We start from the raw sequence: 23,857 nt of genomic DNA on the forward strand, positions 1-23,857 counted from the left end.
GTACTTTCAATTGTACTACAGCTGTAAAGAAAATACAAAAGGATGACACTGACAAATGGACTTACTTTGTCTGGCTTACTTATGTGCTGGTTCCAGGTGATTAGATTCACTGTGTGGGCTTTTGACCAAGGTGCCGGCGGGGCCTAGAATAATCAGCTTATAACAATATCAGATTTTCTGGTGGTTTTCTTCTCTGGTGCTTTAAACTAATATTTATATTATAATATCAGACATTAACTGCTCTCTGAAGTAACACAGATGGCCCAAATAAAAAGACATAAATGCGGAATTAATGTTTTGGCAGGTGACAAGTTTTTGAGGGATTATTTCCTGCCACAGACGTGCATTTCTTCTTGTGGGTGTTGAATGACTGACAGTAAGTAGAGAATAACTGATCTCAAAACATTTCATCTTGAGCACCATGAAATCACAAAAACAGAGTAACTTTAACAAAGCAAAGTCTTCATGTTTAGTGCAAAGGATTACAGTATCTTGTGAAAGTATCTGTAGCGTAGAGTCAGCATCAAAAGGCAAAAAGGTTTCAGATGCAATGTGCAGACACCACTAGGAACATTATATGCAGTAACTGGGGAGGAAATCGTTCAGCAGTGTCTCTCACCCTGGAATTTAAAACCATAAAAAATATTTACTTTTTCAGTCAATCCCGTAGTTAAAGCATCTGTCGTGATTCTTTAATTTTAGGGATATATTTGTTTATGTTTTAAAATGGCATAATGATCTTTAGAGTGAGTTTGGAATAAGGTTATCTCTTAGCCATTTTCTATTGCAACACTATTGCAACAGCATTGAAGGATAAAGTATTATAGTAAATTTGTTTAATTTCGCAAAATGTGCGTTGTGGTGTATTGCCGGATGTTTGTAACACAGCAAATATACACATCAAAATCTATTAAGCTGTGGGGAGTAGCTTACTACTGGATATATTGACTCCAGTGGGAGCTGTGCAAAGTGTGATATATTGCCTCAAGTGATGTCATATGAGACAGCATTGGTTGAAGTTGAAGACTGAAAATTAAAAATGAAAATCACGGTTGCATAGTTATAAATATAACACATTCGATGCTCTGACCAAAACTGCCGGTGGTCAAGTTGCATTGGGGGTGATAGAGATGCAAGGTTTTGACAAGGAAGAAGAATGTGTAGAATAAAAAAGATATCTCTGGTTCTGATGCATCACTTTTTTTTTTCTTCTGTCCATTGTGACTCTAACAATGTTACAGATGTTCCATGCTAAATCAGTGGAGTACTCCTTTCAAGACTTATATCATCTTACAGTGGATGTACTGGTTATAACCCTAAAATACCAACCATGGGAGCAAACAGATCTGGAAACATATCTGCAAACCAGTGCAATGCAAGGTGAAATAATTTTCACATTGAATGCAGCCTTTTTTTCTTATATACTAGCATTGATTTTTTTGTTAAAGATTATTTTTTGGCATTTTAGGCCTTTATTTAAGAGGACAGCTTAGACATGAAAGGGGAGAGAGAAGGGGAAAGACATGCAGCAAAGGGACGAAGGTCGGAATTGAACCCGCGGCCGATGTGGCGAGGACTGAGCCTCTGTACATGGGGTGCACACTCTACCACATGAGCTACCCAGGCGCCCCACTACTGGCATTGATTGATTTGATTTGCTCTAAAACATCCCATTTGAATGCCACTGACCACATTTGCCATCAAGCAGGTTTCACACCGCCGTGTGACAACTGCCCTGACAACCGCCTACCTGCAGGAGAGTTTTCCAAAAAAGCAAGTGACTTTAAAAGCGGTGGCAACTGCTTCATACCCCTACCTCTGTGATCAAAACCACTTGCCGTCATCGAAATGACTAGAGGCGGCAAGTTACCGCGTGGCGGTGTGAAAGCCCCTTTATGTATACTGAGGCAATTTCATATTAAACATGACAAACTTGCATGCAAACTTTGTTAAACTGTTCTTCAAGAGTATATTATTTCTTTTGATTTTTATATTGTAATTCTCAACACTAAATGCAAGAAATCAGGTGCAATGAGTTTGTATGAATAGTAGTTGTTCTAATTACCAGTCACCTGATTCTGAAGCTTCAATTATAAAAAAAAAAAAAACCTGATGATTGTGCTATGTGTAAAAGGGATGCTTACTGGACAACTGTTCAAAATGACCCAGATGTTTAAACACATTTGCACATACTTTATGCACATTGAAGAAAAGTAGACTTTTATACAATATCTCACTAAATATATTTACATGACATACAATTCGCCATCAGTGCAATACATAGGAATGTTGCATATTTACCAAATGTTAAACTCTTTCCTTCATGAAGAAAAATAACTCTAATGACAGAAGCTGATATAACTAATGTGTAAAGTAACATGTGCAACTTTCATATTGGTTAACAGCTTCACAGGAAATAACAAAACAAATATCTTAGTACCACCCTATCAATAATCAAATATAAAGCATTGAAAAAGTAATAGATCACATGTACATATTTATCTTCATACATGTAATGGATTGCTTTTGTACAAATATTTTATATAACTTTGGCAGTTTTTCAGGAACAAAGTTATCGGAAAAATATGAAACAATAATATCAAACTGTCAGCAATGTCATGTAAGCTTGCCTTCCAAAGCTCATGTTCACAGTGGTCATTCAGAAAGGCTGGAAGCTGATGGCTAAAAACAACAAACAAAAAGCCAAAGAAAAAGAAAACATTTCCGTCCTTTCTGCTAAGACTGTTAGCACTGGAGGCTGTCATCATTGTTGTCATGGTTATAAAATTACAAACACCTATGAAGGTTTACATAGCAGTCATCGCCATTTAAAAAAACACGGTCTTTTTTCAGGTTGACTTAAAATACAAACAGTTTGAAGGCAAGGGGACAGGACCCTGCTCGGTGGTCACTGTGGAATCATGGGAGAGACATGACCGAGAAGAGGACATGCACAACAGTGCTGTGTGGAAGAACGTGAAGCCAAAAAACGAGGATGCAAAATGAAAGACTTTGCAACAATCAAAACGCCACACGGTCAGAAAATGACTTACACTGGACAAAATAATCGAGCAAATTTCAAACATACTAAGTTCACCATAATTCATATACGTTGGTTTGTTCTTTTTTACACTGGTTTGGCACTTTATTGGAACAAATCTCTGTTCAAAAAGACTAAATGTTGTAAAAAAGGTATTTCATGTCTCGTTAACATAACTCGTAGAATATAGTACTTAATAGTAAGCATACGGTAAGTAAACACTAATACTGTAGTTTTAAAATGAACATTCCAACAGATGTTTTACGCACATGCACAAAAACAAACAAACACAACCTTCTCTCTCTCTCTCTCTCTCTCTCTCTCTCTCTCTCTCTCTCTCTGACTGTCTTGCTGCCTCGCCACATTTGGGCCTCCTGCGCTTCTCTTTGGACAATCACATTCTCCAGCTTTTATCCAGAGAGAACATCTGTTGCTACTGCTCCTTCTCCTTTTTCTCTTTAGCTCTCATTTAAGACAACACAACTCTTTTATTACTGCATTTTTGCTGCACATTATGACACTTCCTCCGCCGAGCGTGTGTCTGTCTTGAGACGCACAAACTCTTTGGCCACCTCATCGTTGGTCCTTTGAGAGAGTATCCTCATGATGGTGAGGCCAGTTTCGTCCATGGAGATGCTCTTCATCAGGGGGTAGCAGGCGGAGCAGCTGCCCTTGTCTGCCAGCTCTCTGAGCTGGATGACCGTCATGCCGATGATGCGGTCCTCGCGGGCAAAGCAGTAGTCCTTTACTGAGACGTGCAGCTCGTAGGCCTCCGGACCATGTTCATTACTTAGAACACTGGGAGAAAAAGAGAGAGATGAAACTCAAGTTTAAATATGTTCACATGAAGCAAAATCAGTAATGTTTTACTATACTGCAAAAAGGAAATGATTTAACCTGCATGGTTAATAGAAATGAAGGGTTTACCACATAATGACATGTTCAGATACTGATGTAGTTTTTGGTTATTGTTTAAACTTAATGAAAAGCCCAGTGTCATTCTGAAGAATTGTACATAAGTGCACACCAATTGCTGTTTGGACACTGACATTTGGCTTTGTTCGCTGTGAATATAGCGTGTCAGCAAGAGACTCTGGCTTGGTGACAATTCCCCAGCGGAAAGCCGCCTTATTATACAGTATGTGTGGATGTGATGAGACAATTCAGTCATACTTTGAAAGTGAAATTAATGTTTCTATTCCATTATTCTGAGCCAGCTTTTTGTTTTAGGTTGTTTTCTAATTATCCCCAGCGACTTTAACAGCTTCTTAAAATTCAAATGACAATGGCAGGAGTGAATCTATATACAGACAACACTGAGCCTGCACTGATCACACTGGTGTTGCTACAACTCAGTCTAAGATCACTTTAGCTCTGTGACTTTAGTTGGCGCGGCTTAGAATGACAGTGTCAAAGAGAAGACAAGCCTGTAGATTGCTAAAGCAGTCACTTGGCTTCCTTCAACAGTTTGAATGCAATGAACATAAGTGCTGGTAAAGCAATTGCATTCTATTCCCTGCTTAGAACAATTGGGAGTTAGGTTTTACAGGTATTATGTGGTATATAGGTTGCTGGAGGCTCTTTTGTAGTGTGCAGATAGCATACTGGACTGAATACTAGCGTTTGAAGATATTGCAGCATGTTAAGATACAGAATGCAGCAGGTACCGACTATTTTAGGTTGTATGTAGGCAGGCAAAATGCTGCAAAATAATAATATTAAAAACATAGTATATGTGCTTACTAGGTAAAAACATCTTCCGCTTGCTCCCCCTTCTCTCCACCTCTGTGACTAACACTAAGAAAGCACGATTACTCACTATTGGAATGTTTCATTATACTTTGGTGACCAATTGTTATTCTTGGTCTTGGTGCTGAATTTGCGCTTCTTGTCAGCCAGATGTGGTCCTACGGCGTTGACCTCAACAAACGGCCGGAACATGGCGTTGGTTTGCCAGGTGAGGTTGTTCACTGCAACCACTGAGAAATACAGAGAAAATAATAATTAGCGACAGCGTGGATATAGTTCAGAAGAAAGTAAAGATGTCATCTCCATGTCATCTCTAGAAGTGTTTTTATCTTTTTTTTCCCACAGAGAACTGTCTCAGTGCAGAAAATGTTGCTGAGATACTGTCTATTTATATTTCTTTTGCATTTTGTTCTATGGTGGTTGCCAGAGGTAATTCTGGGGAATGTAGAAAATGAATACAAAAATGCTAAACTGCATCTCTTCATCCTGTAATAATAGAAACATCCATATATGATTGCCATAGTAACCTAACTGGCAATCGTGTCGTCATGGTACTGCTGTCGGCTGATTATAGCTGATTGCCAGCTGTAGTGCATATGGTTCTACTTCAGGAGGTGGAACAAAAATTATTGCAGCTGTGGGGATGATGAGTCCGATTTTTGTTGCTGACATTTAGGAAACAAATATCAACAAGTATGTTATTATAGCAGTGGACTTCAAAAACAGTAGTTCAGTACAGTAGATTTTAGTTGTCTTGACTTTTCACAGCGAGACACACAATCAGGCACACGGAGAGAGAAACCGATGGACGGACAGAGAGAGAGAGAGACACACACACACACACACACACACACACACACAGCCACATATAAGCAACAATTACCACAGTTTTCCCCACTCATCCTGTCTCTTTCTATCGGAGATAGAGAAAGGTTAAGAGAGAGCCGTGACGAATGGCCAGGCGCACGATCAGGCACGTATCTATGCTACGCGACACTTACACGTGCGGTGTGTTCCAGCTGTAAGCCTACCTAACCAATAAGACTGACTGACGTGCGTCATCTTTTGTAAAGGTCTCTGTTTCTGCCTGTCCAGACTACAACGCAACCCCGGAGTTTTCTAACTTAAACAGGGTCAGCAGCGTTTCCAAATGTCTCTGTTTTAGTGGCTTCGAAATGCTGGAGTAGTGTGGATGTGAGGCGTAAACATAGCAAATAAGAAACTTTATTTTTCCTCACATACACTCGTACAAGGCTGATGGGAATGTCATGGGTATCTTTTTTTTTTTTTCGATACCGGTGCTAAAACAATACTTTTAAAAAGATTTAAAAAAAATATGTATATATTTAAATGTCAGCGACATTTAAGAATGGCTTGTTTATTGCTAAGGCCATGTGGTCAAAATTAAATGATTTATTCAAAAATGTAATAACAATAACTTTTTTCACCAGTAAATTGCTCGTAAACGACAAAAACAACCACTTGATGGAAAAAGGGTATTTCACAATAACTTTGAACGCACCACGAGACTGGCGAGGCGAGTTTCAAGCGAACGCACTGCCTGTGTTGTTTTTCCGACAACGGCAGCTGCAGACTGTTACGTCTCGGTGTTGGAGTCCTCTACAGTGAAATACAGTCACACCGTTTAACGTTAGCTGTCAGCATTTTAACCGTGTTTAATCCAGCTGCTAGCTAACGGTAGGCTAACGTTACCTGCTGCCACATGTATTATGTTAACTAGCTTCACATGCAGCGATACTTCTAATGCCTCTAACGTCCGTTTCGGAGCATCAGAGGTCAGCGCTGGCATTGCAGTAGCACCAAAATGAGGCACTGAAATCCGCGTTACTATTCGGTCCGGTAGATACCGGTTGTTAAGGCACCGGTGCCGTATTAGCACCGCGTTTCGGTACCCAACCCTACCTACAGTACAACCCCAACTGTGGTTATAGTTTTGGTTTTTTAGTATGATGACTTTAATTATGTCATCAGCAATCTTTCAGATGTTAATTTCCTCGTTTTATTTTGCACTATGGCATAAATGAGATTACCACCATGAGCTGTCCATGGTGAGTCTTTGAGCATTTACAGGTGTGAATACATCTGAACAGAAATGATACAAAGCATGTCTGAGCATAGGAAAAGCTCACCCTTCACGCTGACTTTGTGCTCTCCAGTGCCAGGGTGAGAGATGAGATTCACCTGCATCGACACCTCCCCCACGGATCCGTTGGATGACTGACCTGGAAACACACCAAAACAACAAGAGAATTGGCATAATGAAAATCAGTGAGAATGGAGGAGTGACAGAGATGGAGCCAGAGAGAGACACAGAGAGATCGAGAAACAGAAATAAACGAGAGAGAGAGGATGAAAGAACAGGATCCAAAACTGTGGGTGCAGCGTTTTGTGGATGAGGCATCTATAAATTGATCCACAATGTGGTGTATAAACACCTCTCTGTGTGTCAAAGCTAAAATCCTAAACCCAGAGAAAAGAAAAACAGTAGGTAAGTAGACTTGATTTCACCCCTATGGCAGCCCAGTAGGAAACAAAGCCAGGGGGTTTTCTTTAGCTCGAGGCTGAACAAGAACAACAAGAGAAAAAAAGAAACATGAAATAATCTGCCTGGTTTGAAGGCCATGCAGGTGGTGTGAAGGGATGCACTAAATAAATAATGTTTTGCACAATGAAATCACAACGGTTCAACAGAAATACAAAAAAAAAACTTTGGAGTTGACTACATGCAGACAACTCAAGTGGAAGTGAAAGTGAGAAAAAAGGTAAAGAGGAGGCAAGGTTGAACAAAAACAGAGTGTTCTTAGGAGGAAATACCCATTTTAGCATCACATCCTACATAGTTTGCATAGTTACATCAGTATTACAGTTTCAATCACATGGGGACATGTTGCTGCCAGTAAACAATTATAAATGATTGCTGATCATGTGTCTCACTTTGCCTGATGCAGGGAGTGCTCCTGCCTTGTGTTTGATCCAGCCCAGATAACGGACAAACAGATGTCGAACACTGCAAGGCAAGTGCCGGTGTGGTTGCTGAAAGGGCATGTTGATCCAATAGCTAATCAATATGTTCCAAACATGCAGTGCCCATTATAGCTGGTAATAAAGAAACAAGCCTCCTGATTTATTGTAATGGTGCCCTGAGAGGCTGGGTTTGGGGGTGGGGGTGGAGATACTGGTCCACACTTAAGCCCTGGACTTATGGTAAATTTAACTGAGCTATGGCACCACACACTTTAGCTATGTGCTAAAATAATGTTATAAATAAATAGATTCTGTATGTTTTCTGACTGGAGTCAGAGACAATACATTGTCAGTAAATTCCTTTATGAAATAATAAACAGGCATATACACATTTGACACTGGAATGGGCAGTTTGAGGGACATGGGAGGGTAAAGTGTGAATAAGATGAATGGCACATAAGGAAAGCAAAAGAAGATCAAACAAAGGTGGCAGCGAGGAGGGTCAGCAGATTAAGGAAAATGCTAACAAAAGGAGGTAACAGAAAAGAGAGGTGAGTTGTAGGCATTCATGGTTGCAATACCAATACTTTACTCTTAACCCACACAAAGTGACACATCAACACAAGATTCCTTTATAAGCAGAAAGCTGTGGAATATTCACATTCAATTACTAAATGAAGAAAGATGTGCTTATTTTTGCTAGTACTGTCCTGCATTGTAGCTTAAAGCAGCTATACAACTCCAGTCGCTCCCTAAGAAAGAGAAAAAGACTCCTGCAAGAATGGACATGGCATGGTCTAAATGTGTCAGAGCACAGGGAGTGGTGAATGATCAAAGTGTCCACTGTGCTTCATCAAGCATCAGCACATCCCCACACTGTTTACTGACCTAATGCACATCTGCCACCTCACTAACTCCACTTACAGGCATCACATTGGACCACCTCGGATAAAGAGCGACAACATTGTGTCAACTCAGAGGGAGGAAGAGGAGAAACACATTGAGCAATCTCAAAATAGCACACAGTGAAACACTGTGCGTCTATGCCCATCTGCCAGTCAGTGAGGGTGAGAACGCTAGTTGGGCCTGCTGGCTGACTAGCTTGCTCCCATTGCCATTCTGTTTCCTGCTGCCTGCCTATGCAATGTTCTGCAAGAATGAACACAAAGAGGCAACCAGGAGCTTAAAGCTTCAATGCCCCACCGGGCTGAAATTCCCTCTCAAATCTCTCCGAACACCTGAATGTATTTGTTACAAAAAGAGAAAAAAAAGGTTCCATATAGAGACAGATGAATGTGACAAGAATAAATAAAAGTGGGTTGGTCATGATGGAGGGAAAGAGCAGAAAGAGGGAATTTATATATTTACTGTACACTACACGTGTCTGTCATGACAATGTTTTTATGTGTTTCTAATAAGAGAGAGAGAGAGAGAGAGAGAGAGAGAGAGAGAGAGAGAGAAATGGGAGCATTCAAGCCCCTCAGGGCATGGGGTGAAGTGGTTATTCATTTACAGTGAAAGAGATAAAGGACTTAAACAGTGAGGGGAAAATGCAATCACTGCAATGTCCACTGCACATATAAGCCTAAAGAAAATAAAGTGACACAGACAGATCTTCAGAACACACATACTGTTACGTAAAGGAATCTAAGACTGATGGGAAAACAGAACTATGTGGAGGTTAAAATGAGCCTGGACGGGAGTCGCATTATTTTCAATCAATTCTAAATACCAACAGAAGCAGCTTCTGATTTGGTGGTAATAAGGCTTTCCTTCTTATTCATCACTTAATGAGTTGTTATAGAAGTGAAAGGCTGCAACAGCAGCAGCAACGAAACACATTGTGAATTTCACTATCAGAGTTTATCAAGTTTAATTAAATAATGTTTACCAACTACAGCAGTGTCTGAAGAACGTGCTAAAGTACTGTGGTACAATACCCACAATGTGCCACTTTCACTATCTAAGCATCTTTTAGCATAATTTGGTCTTGCTTACATTTCTTACCTTTATAGCAGTTTTCTTTTAGTCTGAATCTACCCCGGTGGACACTTTCTATGGTCACAGAACACAGCTCTTCACCTTAAAGTTTTTCATTATTTGAATGCTGAGGTAATTCCATCCCCTCAACTGACACATAACTGAGTCTGACCTTGGCTAGATCATTACCTTGAGAGGTTTGGGTGCATATATATTTCTTGATCAAGGCATCTGTAGGTTGAGTGTAAAGGCTCAGAGCATATTTGAGGGACTTCATATCGGGGCTCTTTTCGAGGAAGGTTTTCTTCAACCCATTTCCTCCAGCATGGAAGTATTGCTGAAAAACAAACAAAACAAAAAACAGGAAAGATTTACAATTTTCAAAGGTGAACAAAAGTTTGGAATAAATTTGAACATGATGGCAACTCCATTGAGTTTAAACACGACAGCAAGTTACACTTGGCTAAGGAATAGCCTAGGATTATGTGGACAGTATGCATTTAACAAGGCGGCACAAACACATAAAGAGACAAGACAAGAGACAGCAGTAATAGCCACTTGTGTAGCTAATTACCATACATTTAAAACCCATGCTTGGATGGTTAATGCACATTTGTGCTGATAAGCCTGATAGCTGAGGACAGACAAGGCTTTGCTTTCTTTTCAAATGCTGTCACCTCTCCCACATGTGGAAGGTGGGAGGGTGGCCACGGACAGATCTTATTAAGAAAGAAGGTGCTGCTAAAAAGAAGTGAAGATGAAGCACTTGGAGACACATTCCTAAACTAGCCTTTATTATTTTGTGCTTGTTATGTGTTTAACTAGCTCTCCTCTGTAACACATGATCATTATAGGAAAAATTTTTTATTTCTTGGGGTGTTTGCAGAGTTAGTGCAGGGTCTTTTGTCTTGATCAAAGTTAAAGAGTTGACACACAATTATCTTATACACTTAGAGGCACTGGACAAACATAATTAAAACTGTATAATAAAAAAAGAAAATCTTCATCACACATAGAATGACGCTCCCAATAGGGGCTGGTTGGTAAAAATGTTTTGCCTGGTGTCAGGTCTATGCTTGGGGACTGACTCAGCACAGTAGGAGAGACTGTTTTCTGTCTCACTAACGACTCATGAATCACAAAATTTGAGTGACACGTCTCTTCTGAACTATGCATAATCTGGTGGAGTTTATCCAGAGGAAAAAAAAAAACAATCACACTAAATGGGAAACTGCATGTGAATTACCTAAAGGTAGCCTACAGCAAATACATTTATTTTATAAAAAAAGTGTATGCTTTTTGTCACAAACAAACATTGAAACCAAGGCTAAGCTTACTGTAATTAACGTTGTAGCTGTACTTTTTAGAAATTGTATTGATGATTAAGGATGCAATTGAACATTGGTCTAGTAGAAGATACATTCTGAGAGCCTAAAAGAGTTCACACTTTATAAAACAAATAGATCAAAATGGTATAGGTTGCCCATATTAAGGATTTACCAACATGATATGATTTATGTGTATTCAATTCAAATAATTTTGTTGTTGGGGCATTTTAAGGTTTTCTTATGTTGTGGTTATATTATGTATATATATACATTATATTATGTATGTATATATATATATATATATATATATATATATATATACACATCAAACGATTACATTTCCTTAATCGCGATTAATCGTTGAATTTCTATAGTTAATCGCGATTAATCGCATGTTTTATCACATGATTAAAATTCTATTATTTTGCATTTCAAAACTGTTTTTAAGGCAAGGCAGCTTTATTTGTATAGCACATTTCAGCAACAGGGCAATTCAAAGTGCTTTACATGAAAACAGATTAAAAAATTTAAAACAGATAAAATACAAGAATAAAAGTTACAGTGCAGTATAAGAAATGAAACATTGAAGAGAAGTTAAAACAGTTAAATATATAAAAGCAGATAAAATAGGAATTTCTCTTTATATGCTTATATAGATTGTCATACAGTGTCAACAATGCAACTTCAGTATAAGAAATGAACAGTTATTTAAAGAAAGGCAACATCAAAAAGATAGGTCTTCAGCCTTGATTTAAAAGAACTGAGAGTTGCGGCAGACCTGCAGTTTTTTGGGAGTTTGTTCCAGATATGTGGAGCATAAAAACTGAACGCTGCTTCCCCCTGTTTAGTTCTGACTCTGGGGACAACAAGCAGACCTGTCATATTTAAGTACATATTAACAATGGAAAGCCATTCTTACCAGTGTATCTTGATTGGGAATCAAATGAATGCAAAGAAAGTGACTTTATGAACTTGATTTTAAGATTTGTATTTGTTTATTATATATTTAATCTAGTCACACATTTGAATTTAACAACAACTTTGAATGCACCACGATGTGTTTTTCGGACAACAGCAGCTGCAGATTGTTACATCCCGGTGTTGGAATCCTCTACAGTAAAATACAGTCACACTTTACACCGTTTAGCGTTAGCTGTCAGCATTGTAACCGTGTTTAATCCAGCTACTAGCTAGCAGTAGGCTAACGTTAGCTGCTGTCGATTGTAGTGTTAACTAGCGTCATGTGCAGCAATGTTTCTGTTGCCTGTAACGTCTGTTTCAGAGCATCAGAGAGAAGTGCAGATTAATACGATTAAAAAACATTAACGCATTATGCTCGACCCTTAATCGCATTGCGATTAACGTGTTAATGCTGACAGCCCTAATATATATATATATACATATACAGACATATATTAAATACAGACATATATTTAGAAAATACCATTCTAATCACCTACTCATGGCATTAAAACCGATGCACTGTATAGTGCATCACAAGTATAATGGTCAAGGAAAATTTAGCTTGATGTTGGAAGAGGTCCATAGTGTTACTGCTAGGCTGCATTCCCTCTGGCAAAAAGTGCAGCCAACCAGGCAGAATCAAATCAAAACATCACCCTGCCTATTGCAAAATTGCCTGTCAAACTGCCATCCTTCCTATCTCCCCATGTGAGGTTACACACCTCTCTCGAGTCCATGATACATCTACGCAAAAAGGTACTCCACATTTTCCCATATACAGTATTTAATACCTATATCTGACTATAAGAAAAAAGGGTCTTTTTGTTTTTTTTAAATACATTCTTGAAGAAAAGGAAAAATGGCATCTATACTGATGTGTAGCCCATCCTCATACAAATATATCTAGCACAACAAATCTGGATTTGGTGAGAATAAAACAGCTGCCAGTCTTCTACAATCACTCACAGGTCAAGTTTAAGAAAGGAATTAATAGTGCATTATTGGGGATCAGTTAAATGGACTACATGTCATCTTTCATCACATGCATGTTATCTGTTGTCATCACATATGCACTCCTCTATGGGCCAGAGTATTTACCCGTTATCCTACCCATTAGTTTTCACAGGTTCAGTCTGGATAAAATATTTTCAGTGGGATAATCACTAAATGCACTCATGGCCAAACTATTGAGTATATATACTGTGTCTGAGCCACTGCGTTTATATATCCCTGGCTCCTTACTATAACAGGCTACCTTTGGGGCAACATTTTCACTCAATAGTGAAATACTACTAGTATAATAATATATATTTGCAGTAGTCAATATGTACGGTATATTTGGTCCTTTTTAAATTAATCTATCCCATTTGTGTCTTTTGTAGATACAGGTTTAAAGCTGTTGTGCCTGAAATATGAAAAATATGATGCAAGTAACCCTCTGAATAGCATTTCTTGGAATGATCGGCCAACTCTCCTAAGGCATTACTGATCTGTGCTAATTGACTGTTCTCATTGTAATACTGATGAACAGAATTCAGGCTACATGATTGATCTAAACCTGCAGGTAGTTTCCTTGGAGACAGCAGAATCAATTAGTTTTATCTGCACTTTATGATGCAGTGTTCCCCCAGTGGCACCTCACCATAACTCTCTTCTTGTCCCTGTAGAACTGAGGCGTGGTCTTGAAGTTGTCTCATATCCCTTACAGTTGTATGGCAGTAAATTAACAGCGCTGCATTTCACACTTTTTTGAGGCTTTGGGATTCTTTCCATATTCCTGGATATTAATAATGTCTCCTCAGATGGGTCTAGACTGGCATTATGTGTTTTTGTAGAACTATAATGGAACTTTTTTTTTCAAGCAAGCACTTTGATCCGGGTGCATCATCTTCTTGCAGCTACATTGTGTCTTAGCAAGAAACATCAGGAAGATAAAAGTACTATCCAAAAGCAGAGATTTCGAACAATTCATGCCAGCCTGTAACAAGTCTCTTTTGCAATTTGTGAGGCGACAGCAAAGAATATCTCTCACAATTATTATATATAAAAATCAAAATAAACACACACACATTTATACAGAGTATGTTTTTTTCTCCATTTGACATATGCCTGTACTGTAAATGCACCTTTTCAAGCATCTAGACATTATATATATATATATATATATATATATATATATATATATATATGTATATATATATATGTATATTAGACAGGAGGAACGGAGGAAAATAAAAGAAGGGGGTCAATAACATTGTATCCCCTGATGTCCCAAGCACATGACATGAGCCACAGCCTCTACGTTTTAGTGTCTTTGATTTACAAAAATCATTGATTTACAAAATTCTAATTTAAGTCTGTTTACATACGTATCTCTGCTCTGCCTTACATGGCCAAGTTTAGCCATCCAGGTGTCTCTTGCTGTACAGCCAACAGTGTAATTGACAGAACTCACCTTGATGGTGGGAAGCACGAGGTCCATGGCTGCACACTGTCGTGGAGTCAGACTTCTGGCTTCCTCGCGAGTTACATGCTCCTGGAGGGATATCAGATCAAGTCAAACTCTCTACAGTTGGCAAAACAAGTCGCATTTGAATGCTTTATATTTTAAGAAGTTTCTCCAGTTTAGTGGTAATGACATTAGGTTAGCCATAATGCTTGAGGTTGAGCATTTACTGCTTACAAAACAGCACAAATTGCAGTCATTTAAACTGCAGTGTGTCTAAAAAAGCCTTGCTGTCTCACACAAGTTCTAAAAACCTATTTTAATAATGAAAAATGGTTTTTTTTCATGATTAATTAAGTAAATTTTTTTCCTGATTTGTGAATTGATTACAGTAAATAACTTCTGGCACTGCCTAATTTCCCAGGTGTGTCCCTTACAAGGCATACACAAAAAGGGCATTAATATTTTATGAAAGGGGCTTTGAAGAAACTAAATCACCGATGCAAACACTGTTACAAATCTTGGTCCTAATCTACACAGTTTCATGCGTCTGGCCCCTTGCGTGTACAAAAGTCTTGGTGTTAGTTGCTAAAATTTGATCAACAAAAACACACTAGAAGAGGCGGGTACAATGTGCAGCACTGTAGAAATGCACATACCATCCCTCAAATTTGAGGCTTCAGATGAAACAAACATATATATGTGTTTTGTATTCAGAATATGATATAGATTTAGTCAACTAAAAGTTTGTTTTAAACCAATTTTAAAGAGCTGGTGTGAGACAGAAAATGCTTTAATCAACATCTGCGCTAAGATGTTGTCTGTTTTTGATGCCAAAATTGCACTGGGCCCACTTGATTTGTATTGACTCAGTTCCAATCATATCCCCATCCTGTGAAAACAAAGTAATGGCAAGCCCAAAAATAACTAAAGGCTGCAGGCAGAAATAAATACTTCTCTCTAATGAAAACAACATGATGCAGATGTATGGACACCATGCTTGTTATTTGATGAAATAAGGACCTTTATTTGGATATAATTTGTTTTTTACGCAAATAGAATTATTCGCTTGATTTCTCATATTATTACTTATGAGTCCAGAATTGTATATTCTCTAAAATAAATGGTTATCTACCAAACGGAAGCTGATTAAACACTACAAATCCTTCAACGTATATATGCTTGGGCAGATAAGTGAAAATGTACATGGGATTTGTAAAGCTCGAAGGACATGATTGTCAGTCATAATTATAAATAACAAGATGACTAGGAAACCACTTTAATGGTTTGGCAGGAAGAAAGAAACACATCCATCTGTGTACTGACGTACTGTACCTAGAACTTCCCACAAAGGACATCTAACAGAGCACCACACAAAACACAAACATCAGTAAGAACATCCCAAGTAAACACACACGCACGCACACACACACACACACACACACATGCAGATAAACACACAATCAGTTCGCATCCCCCGTACTGTATGACTCAGAGCTAATATACCTCTCTGAGGTACTGTCATACAGCCGTTGTTAGTGAAACCACAATGTAACCACTGATCCGTTCCAATGCCTCACCACACAGAGCTCGTGGGATTAAACATCCTCCGGTCACATCAGGAATTAGATACCAGCCTGGCTAGTGTTGCACTAAATTACACTGTACAATGCAAATGCCTACAGTAGCTTACATGCCGTGCTTCCAAATTACATAATCCATCTATCCACATTTGTAAAAAAAAAAAAAAAAGTGTAAAAACAATTAGGTGCAGGTTCTAACTGATCCTTTTACAAATATACATTCCCAGCCAAACAATTATAGACTGTGGATGAGTGAAACATCTATTTTATAATTGAGTTAGCTTGTCATGATGTTATTCATGTTGACATTTAGTTACATATCTGGCCAGCTATAAAAAGACTCTGTAGTGAGTATGAAGGTAAATATGGTGCAAAAAGGGAGAGCTTGTAGAATACAATGTGAGAACTTGCAGAACAAAAAATCTGAACGTGTATGTTAAAATTTGCACTTGTAAAAATTGAATTTGCACTTGTAAAAATAAAATTTGCACTTAATATATTAATATAACCGGCAATTTCCACTGGATGCGGAACGTCGACGGAGTCATTAGGTTTCCATTAAAGTCAATGTGTGTATTTCCACTGACTGCAGAACGTCTGCGTCCCTACTCCGTCCCAGTTCCGTCAGTCCGCAGCCCTCCGGAGCAGATACGCAGAGCTTCTATTTTTGACGGACGACGGAGAGCTCCGCAGCAATTCAGCGCAATTCAGATTGTGCGGGACAGGAAGTCGAGCACAGAAACAAAATAAAACATCCGGATACTTTTCAAAATAAAATACACCGTGCTCACGGGAGGTCATATTTCCCTGCACTACACCTTGAAAACACAGCACAGAGTTGTTTCCCCTCTACTCCTCTGGATGGAAACAAACTGTTGTTGGTTTTGTGGTTCTGTTTATAGAAACTACATCCTGTTATATCGCACGAACATACGTGAATTCGCGAGATCTCGTGGTCGGCTGGCCGCAGCCGTTACGCAACAAATCCGGACCTGGTGGGTATTGACGGACGGCGGAGCACGCAGCCGTTCCGCAGCGGAGCCGGTCCGCAGACGTTCCGCATCCTGTGGAAATCCACGGTAAGTCCACAGGTACAAATTAGTTTTGCACCAAATGTATCGTCAAGAGTGTTGTGAAAGTCGAGGTGCGCAGATTCGCCACTTTGTGATGCGAGAGAGCACATAATATGTGAAGTTGCAGTGACAGATTCGAGAGGTTGTAATCACTGAGTTGTGGTTGTGATGGAAAATGAACCAGAGTAAAAAAAAAAGTATTCGAGTAAATGTTGCATTATAAGTTTGCAGCTGTCATTTTGTTCATGTAAATATCAATCTACACATTTGTGAATTTTTTTTTGTAACTTCACATTCAGAATACAGGTGTGTGAACATTTTCTACAAGTGCAAATTTCAACTTACAAGTTCAGATTTTTTTTTACAAGCTCTCATGTTTTTTTTCTTTGTATGACTTCAAATTCAGATCACATGTGTGTGAATATTTTTTACAAGTGCAAATTTTATTTTTACAAGTGCAAATAAAATTTTTACAAGTGCAAATTTTAACATACAAGTTCAGATTTTTTGTTCTGCAAGTTCTCACATTGTATTCTACAAGCTCTCCCTTTTTGCACCATATTTACCTTCATAAGTGAGTTTCTTGTAGTGCGTTAGTCTGTATATATCTGTATTATCTAGAATGCCTCTGATATACTGTTTACAATATAATACATTATCAACGTCAGCATAATTAGAGATTTCATGTTATACTGAGATGACATGAATCGGCTAAGCTTAGCAAAACTCGCCTTGGGTTCATCCAAAAATTACCTTCAGTTTGGACAGCTGTCCCAAGTCCTTGGCAGCATTGAATATCATCTGAGCTCCTTGCTGTTGGACAGACAGATATTTTTCCATTAAGCAAGGAAAATAATGTTGGAAACACTGAATAAATAAATATCAAAACAATTAGTATAAGAAAAAAATAAGCAACATAATATGTTGCTTTAATGTGATGTTGTTGAACTTAAACATTTAACACTTAAACATAAACTCTTTCTTGTAATTGTGTTTTAAAGCTGCACTAGTTATTTTGGAAACTCCAAGTGGCAGAGACGAAAATGTTTGAAAACCGCTTGACATGATGGCATTAAACTACACTTTCATGTTTCCATTGACAGCAATAACAAAGGAGTAAATAAGATATTCCTGAGATGAAAAATGTCAACCCGGCTCAACCCAAAGGATTAACAATTCACTCCACGTGTGTGAAGATTTAGAGATGCCATGTTTAATCTTCTGTACAGCATTTTGTATGTTATGAGGGAGCATGAGAGAGCTGAACAGATGGAGGAAATGAGATAGAGACAGGTGGAGAAGAGGAGGGAGGTGGAGGGCAGGCCAATAGATGAAAAGAATAACAGAAATGGGAAAAAGACAGATAAATGATCAAACTTACACTCTGGTCACTCAGTGGAGGCAGAACAATTGTTCTCTCGATAGTGTTCAGCACGATTTTCCATAGCTCTTTGAGGACTCGTTTCAGCACAGTCTTCTCACAAATCTTGGCAAATAACATCAAACTGCAAAGTGGCAAAAGAAGGGCATTTGTCAGGTCAACACTCGAAGCACGTGTCTCAAACTGAGCCAACACAGCTGAAAGCTCCAACAAGTGATGACGCCTTCATGAATTGTATAATTAAATAAAGAAAAACACCTGTGATTCATAGAAAAAATGCAGCCGCTTTATGCTTTAATCTCACCCTATTGTGCAAGCAAGGTCTCAGAGACAGGAAGAAGGATTTGGTATTTCCATATCATTAAGAGGATTCCCTGTAATACCCCATTGGCCTCAATGTTGCTTTGACAAATGGTTGAGAGCGATTCCCAGAGCTCAGCTGAAGCATATCTTCGCTATGGTTTTTCCAAGAATGCCACAGAAGTAAATGCAGTCCCTAGGATTAATTAATAGACATTCAGAGATATAGCTGGTATCTCTTTTCTGATGAAAACAAATGTAAAATGGTAGTAATCATTATACTGCTGTATTCATTTTAATGAGAATATTATTATTTATTTTTTTTAAACTAAAACTGGAAATAAAAACAGAAATAAAATCAAACTTAAAAACTCATCATGAATGGAAATCTGTTGGGTGCTGTTGGCCCCTATTGACACATCAACTTCCATCTCTGTGCAACTACCTTCAACTAAAACAATTAAGGTCTTAAAAGTAGATTTTGACACATTTGACATTTGGCCATCATTAGGTAGTAAGGAAGGACTCACCATAGTTGATATTGTACTTAAGTGGTCCCTAACACATTGCAATTAATTAAATAACTAGAGCCAATTGCAGACATGCAGTAAACCTGATACTTTTGGGGCCCCATGTGGCCTGGGAACCTGGGGAAGTTGCCCACTTTTCCCAGTTGGATAGCCTAGCCTTTGATGTACAAGAACACGGCCCATACTTTCAATAAGACTAGGCATACACATGAATGGGTAGAGATGGCTGAAATTTGTATCTTTATTAATTAACCTGACCTTATAAATTCTGATACAACCACATTACACCAAAATTAACAGTGGCTAAAATAAGATAATCCTTTATTAGTCCCACAGTAGGGAAATTTGACTAATTAAAGTGTTCAGAAGGTGCTGTCACACCAGATGTTTTGCTTCGATTTAATTTCTATTCCATTTTACTTTGCACAGAGTTCAATCTGATTGAACTTTGACACCAGCGAGTTTGAATGAGAGGGTGGGATTGGCCTGTCTTTTAGTAAACATTTTATCATTGGTGATATAACTCAAATAATACAAGCAGCAGAAAATAAGTGACTGGAAAAACAGTGACAGGGGTTAATACAGTAAAGTAATCAAACTGAATCATAAGTATAATTTACAAGTGTGTGGACAGCTGTTGTTAGCCCACTAGCCATGCTAGTTCCCAAAGCCTATTCAACCCCATTCACGCTTCTTCCTGTCCTGTCTCCTTTTCTTCACACTATCATGCGAGTAAATGTCACACTGACATCACCTCAATGCCAACACTCTCAAACTTGATGGCAAAGGATGGTGAGCCTATTGACTCTTTTTAATTAATGACTTTTATTTGCTTTGCAAAAGAGGTTGGCACTTACTGAAGACCAAAGTACAAAACTGCCTCACGTTAGAAGTTAAACTCTGACCTTGCATTCAGTATGTACCCACTTTTTATCCAGGAGGTCCATAAGAGGCCGGAGGACAGTCTCAGCGTCCATTGCAGGGTTGCTTCCTTTGGCCGTACCTTTCATCTGAACCAGCTCCTGGTTCATCTGCTTCACACAGTCCTCGATCACACCTTTGAAACTGTGTGATGGAAAACAACAATCCTTTAAATCCTTTGCTACTGGGTTCAAATTTTTGGCTGCAGCAGTAGACCAACTTTACGGAGGTGCTAGCTCAGTCCCGTTGGTCCTATAAGATTATTGAAAATAAGTTAAGTGGTGAATAAGTTGTTCAAGCTGAAATGTTTAACCACTTGCTTTGCTCACTAAGCATTAGTTTGAGTCAATTATATTTTGAGAAAATGTCAATAACTAAGCAGTCTTGTAGTACAATTTCTTTAAAAGAACAAGACATGAATGAATACTTTAACCGTATTGAAAATGATCCCACACACGCACACACACACACACACACACACACACACACACACACGTTACGTCACACTAATGCTCACCTGGAGCCAAACACTCCGCTGAGCTCATCCAGCACCGTGTTGAGTTTATTCTGCAGCTCCTTTAGCAGATCACTGGCCTCTGCATCCAGCTGTCAGTGGAAGACGGACAGTTACTACATCATTACACTCCATACACTAGCCCACACTGAGAGCTCAGCTCTGAATCTCTGCCTCAACTGGGGTGGGGATTTTAGGGGGGAGAGGACAGGCACAGAGGAGAGGTAACCTGCTTCTCTGGTGGCCTCCCACTCATTCTGCCTGCCATCTGTGCCAAGTGACGTTCTGAATACAAATGGCCGGCTCACCTCCGAGCGCTGCAATGATGACTGCTTGCCGAGTCATGAGACATGGTGTCAGCAAAGAAGCAGCCAACTAGGGGTCTCTTAAAAGGGAATATTTCTGTGCACTACTACGCAAGTTACAGTAGAGCAAGTATGCTGTCAGACAGCCTCGACATTATAACATTTTAGGGGAATAAAGCTTTCTGTCATATATACATAAAACCTTGTAACTACAGATGTTCTTCTGATACTGAAATCCTTGGACTGACTTATGTTGAGGAAGGAAATTGTTGCTGCATGTCAAATTCATTTGAGTGTGCAACTTTATTATTTAATATACGTTGGTGTATCTAGATTAATATCTGTAGCTACACTTTGCTACAAGCCTCTTAAATCCACACACTATGTGCCTACATATCTAGCTTGATTTACTGAAAAATCTGACTTGACCATGCAATGAACAATTTTAAATACCAGCTCACACAAACACATTTGCAAATTTGATTCACAGCATGTACGTGCCCATGCATGGCATGTGTTGGGTTTCTGCAGCGCCATATTTAAGCATGTGCATGTGATGGATGTACAGATGTGTGTGTGTTCTTCTTTGGTTTTGGGTATATTTTGAGAAAATGCATGGGTGGATATAGGATATTTGCGCTGTGCTGTGTGCATTGTGCGCCATTACGTAACTGCATGTATGAGTGCATCTGTACCACTGTTTGTCTCAATATTTATAAATTACGTTCGCCATGTACAAATGTCCAAATATTGATGTTTTGGATGGGGGTGGAGAACACACATCGCTGAGGCATGGTGCCTGCGATGGATGTGTGAGGCCAGGCACCGCACCACATGCACGACAGATCGTCATATTAGAACCGATAAGCTTAGCCAAGGAGCCGCTCATCTCACACGTTATAATGTTATGATGGCTCAGCTGTGAAGCGGATGTGTAAACTAAACCTTTTACAAACATTGGTATTTTGCAGACATGCCTCTATCTGCAGCTCAACCGGGATAGATGTATATGTGTGTTTGTGTGTTCCCATGTGTACACTTCGTACTGCTGTCATTTCAGTGGAAATGCATGCAGGAGTTTTCTGTCACAGAGTAAATTGACCACAGAGGTTGGAGTTGTTGTTTTACTCTTTGAGTAACGGATAACATCTTATCAATTGACAGCAGGAAAATACCATAGGCCTTGGTCTTTTATCAGTTCCTCTTGGCCTGGGGAAAGTTTTACGCTGGGCTCTAATCTGCAGCCTGGCAGTCTCTGAAATTGAGATTCGCTGGGGTGTTTTCCAAGAACACTGTGTCTTAATGGGAATGCTGCTACAGGAAATTCACCCCGTTGTCTGATACACTAAGACACCTGTCGCATGCTGAGAGGAGAAAATTCCATTCTGAATCCGTGTGGTTCCTAATGCTTCAATCATATGTCTACCTGAAGACGGCAATCGTGTCTGAAAAGCCTCAATTCAGAGGTACTTTGACTTGCCAAGTGAGGCAGTTTTGTAGTTTGAAAATATCAAAGATTCAGCTTCTGAAATGTTAGGTTAATAAAGGTCTTTGATTAGCTTAAAAAATGGATATAATGAGAGAATAAAATTATGAATGTGATATACATTAATGTATATTGGATACTATGAATATATCTGGTGTCTAAAGCCTTTCACTTATCGTAGCTAGTTTCACTCCATGCTGACTGACATCCAGAGTCCTCCAGAGTGCACAAACTCTCCCCTGGCTTACAGCCTATCAACAGCAGCCCAGCCTTGCTTCCCTTTGCCTGTTTCAACAATACAATATCTACTCACTGGCAGGTTGTTTTTCTGAATCATAGTTTGTCCTAAACAGTGACAAATAAATAAAGGTTTTATAAGCCACCATCTCTAAAGTGAGAAAAGCATATTAGCAAACAGGCCGACAACCAAAATAAAGCCTGATACCAATCAGGGGAGATCAGTCCATGATGATTCCATAAATGTGGGCACTGTAAAAGATTATTGCTAATCTTTCTTATTGGTAATGGTATGATAACAGCTCTTGGTAATTACATTGGTTCCCTGGGTGGTAATTGCTGATAGGGAACTATTCTGTAATGAATAGGCTACTGTGCAGAGAGGAAACTAAGGGAAAACCTTCACCTCAAATACTTACCAAAAATTACTTTTACGTTCTTAAAGATATACCTGATTGTCCATTAACAATGAACATCCATAATTTTACTTTTCATAGGGATGTAAAGACATCTGGTGTCATTATTCTTCAGACAATAATGGACTGGGAGTGATCCAGGTCTAGAACTGCTAACTGTGGGGAGGTAGTAGCACGTCAGCCGAGGGCACAGCTGGAGAGATTTGTAAGTGTTTGAAAAGCTCATTAAACACGGTCTGAAAAACCGTGCTGTGGCTGCAGCCTGAGAAATGGATAGAGATGATCAAAACCACAGCCAGCAATTTGGCGAGCCTCTGACACATTCTTTGCGTCGTGGAAAAAAAAAAGTGGACCACGAACTAAAATAAATATCGCACTTCTAAATTAGCTATGGATAGAGAAGTGGCTCACGGAAAATAAAAGCAAGCTAAAAAAAAAGATGGATCGGGTGGGTTTAGCCACTATCCCCAAAGCGCTGGGGATGGTGAGCTTGAGCAGCCTGTCCAGAGGGGTGATGGGTAATTCAGATTCCATATGCTCTGTGGCACATGCTGCTAGAGGGGGCGGAGAGTGAGAAGCATAGGAGCGTGAGAGGTGGTGGGGAGGCACAGGGGTGGGGG

The 23,857-nt window shown here is 39.1% G+C and overlaps 1 protein-coding gene across 7 annotated transcripts in view; it reads right to left on the reverse strand.

Annotated features, from left to right (window-relative positions):
- Positions 1-2,172: 2,172 nt before the first annotated feature.
- The window catches only part of LOC116037560 (protein unc-13 homolog C), a 113,822-nt gene continuing 92,137 nt past the window's right edge, over positions 2,173-23,857 (reverse strand). For 6 of the 7 annotated variants that reach the window (XM_035999316.1, XM_031281476.2, XM_031281479.2 and 3 more), the window contains 9 exons: positions 20,797-20,885; positions 20,286-20,423; positions 18,529-18,652; positions 17,901-17,960; positions 14,501-14,581; positions 9,944-10,091; positions 6,940-7,032; positions 4,860-5,019; positions 2,173-3,838 (listed from right to left, as the gene is read on the reverse strand). In XM_035999316.1, coding sequence (XP_035855209.1) covers positions 3,553-3,838; positions 4,860-5,019; positions 6,940-7,032; positions 9,944-10,091; positions 14,501-14,581; positions 17,901-17,960; positions 18,529-18,652; positions 20,286-20,423; positions 20,797-20,885 — 1,179 coding nt within the window. In that variant the 3' untranslated portion in view covers positions 2,173-3,552. The remainder of the gene's footprint in view (positions 3,839-4,859; positions 5,020-6,939; positions 7,033-9,943; positions 10,092-14,500; positions 14,582-17,900; positions 17,961-18,528; positions 18,653-20,285; positions 20,424-20,796; positions 20,886-23,857) is intronic. The other variant, XM_031281480.2, reaches the window with a different exon arrangement.

Source organism: Sander lucioperca, chromosome 3 (genome assembly GCF_008315115.2).
Source record: "Sander lucioperca isolate FBNREF2018 chromosome 3, SLUC_FBN_1.2, whole genome shotgun sequence".
NCBI lineage: Eukaryota > Metazoa > Chordata > Actinopteri > Perciformes > Percidae > Sander > Sander lucioperca.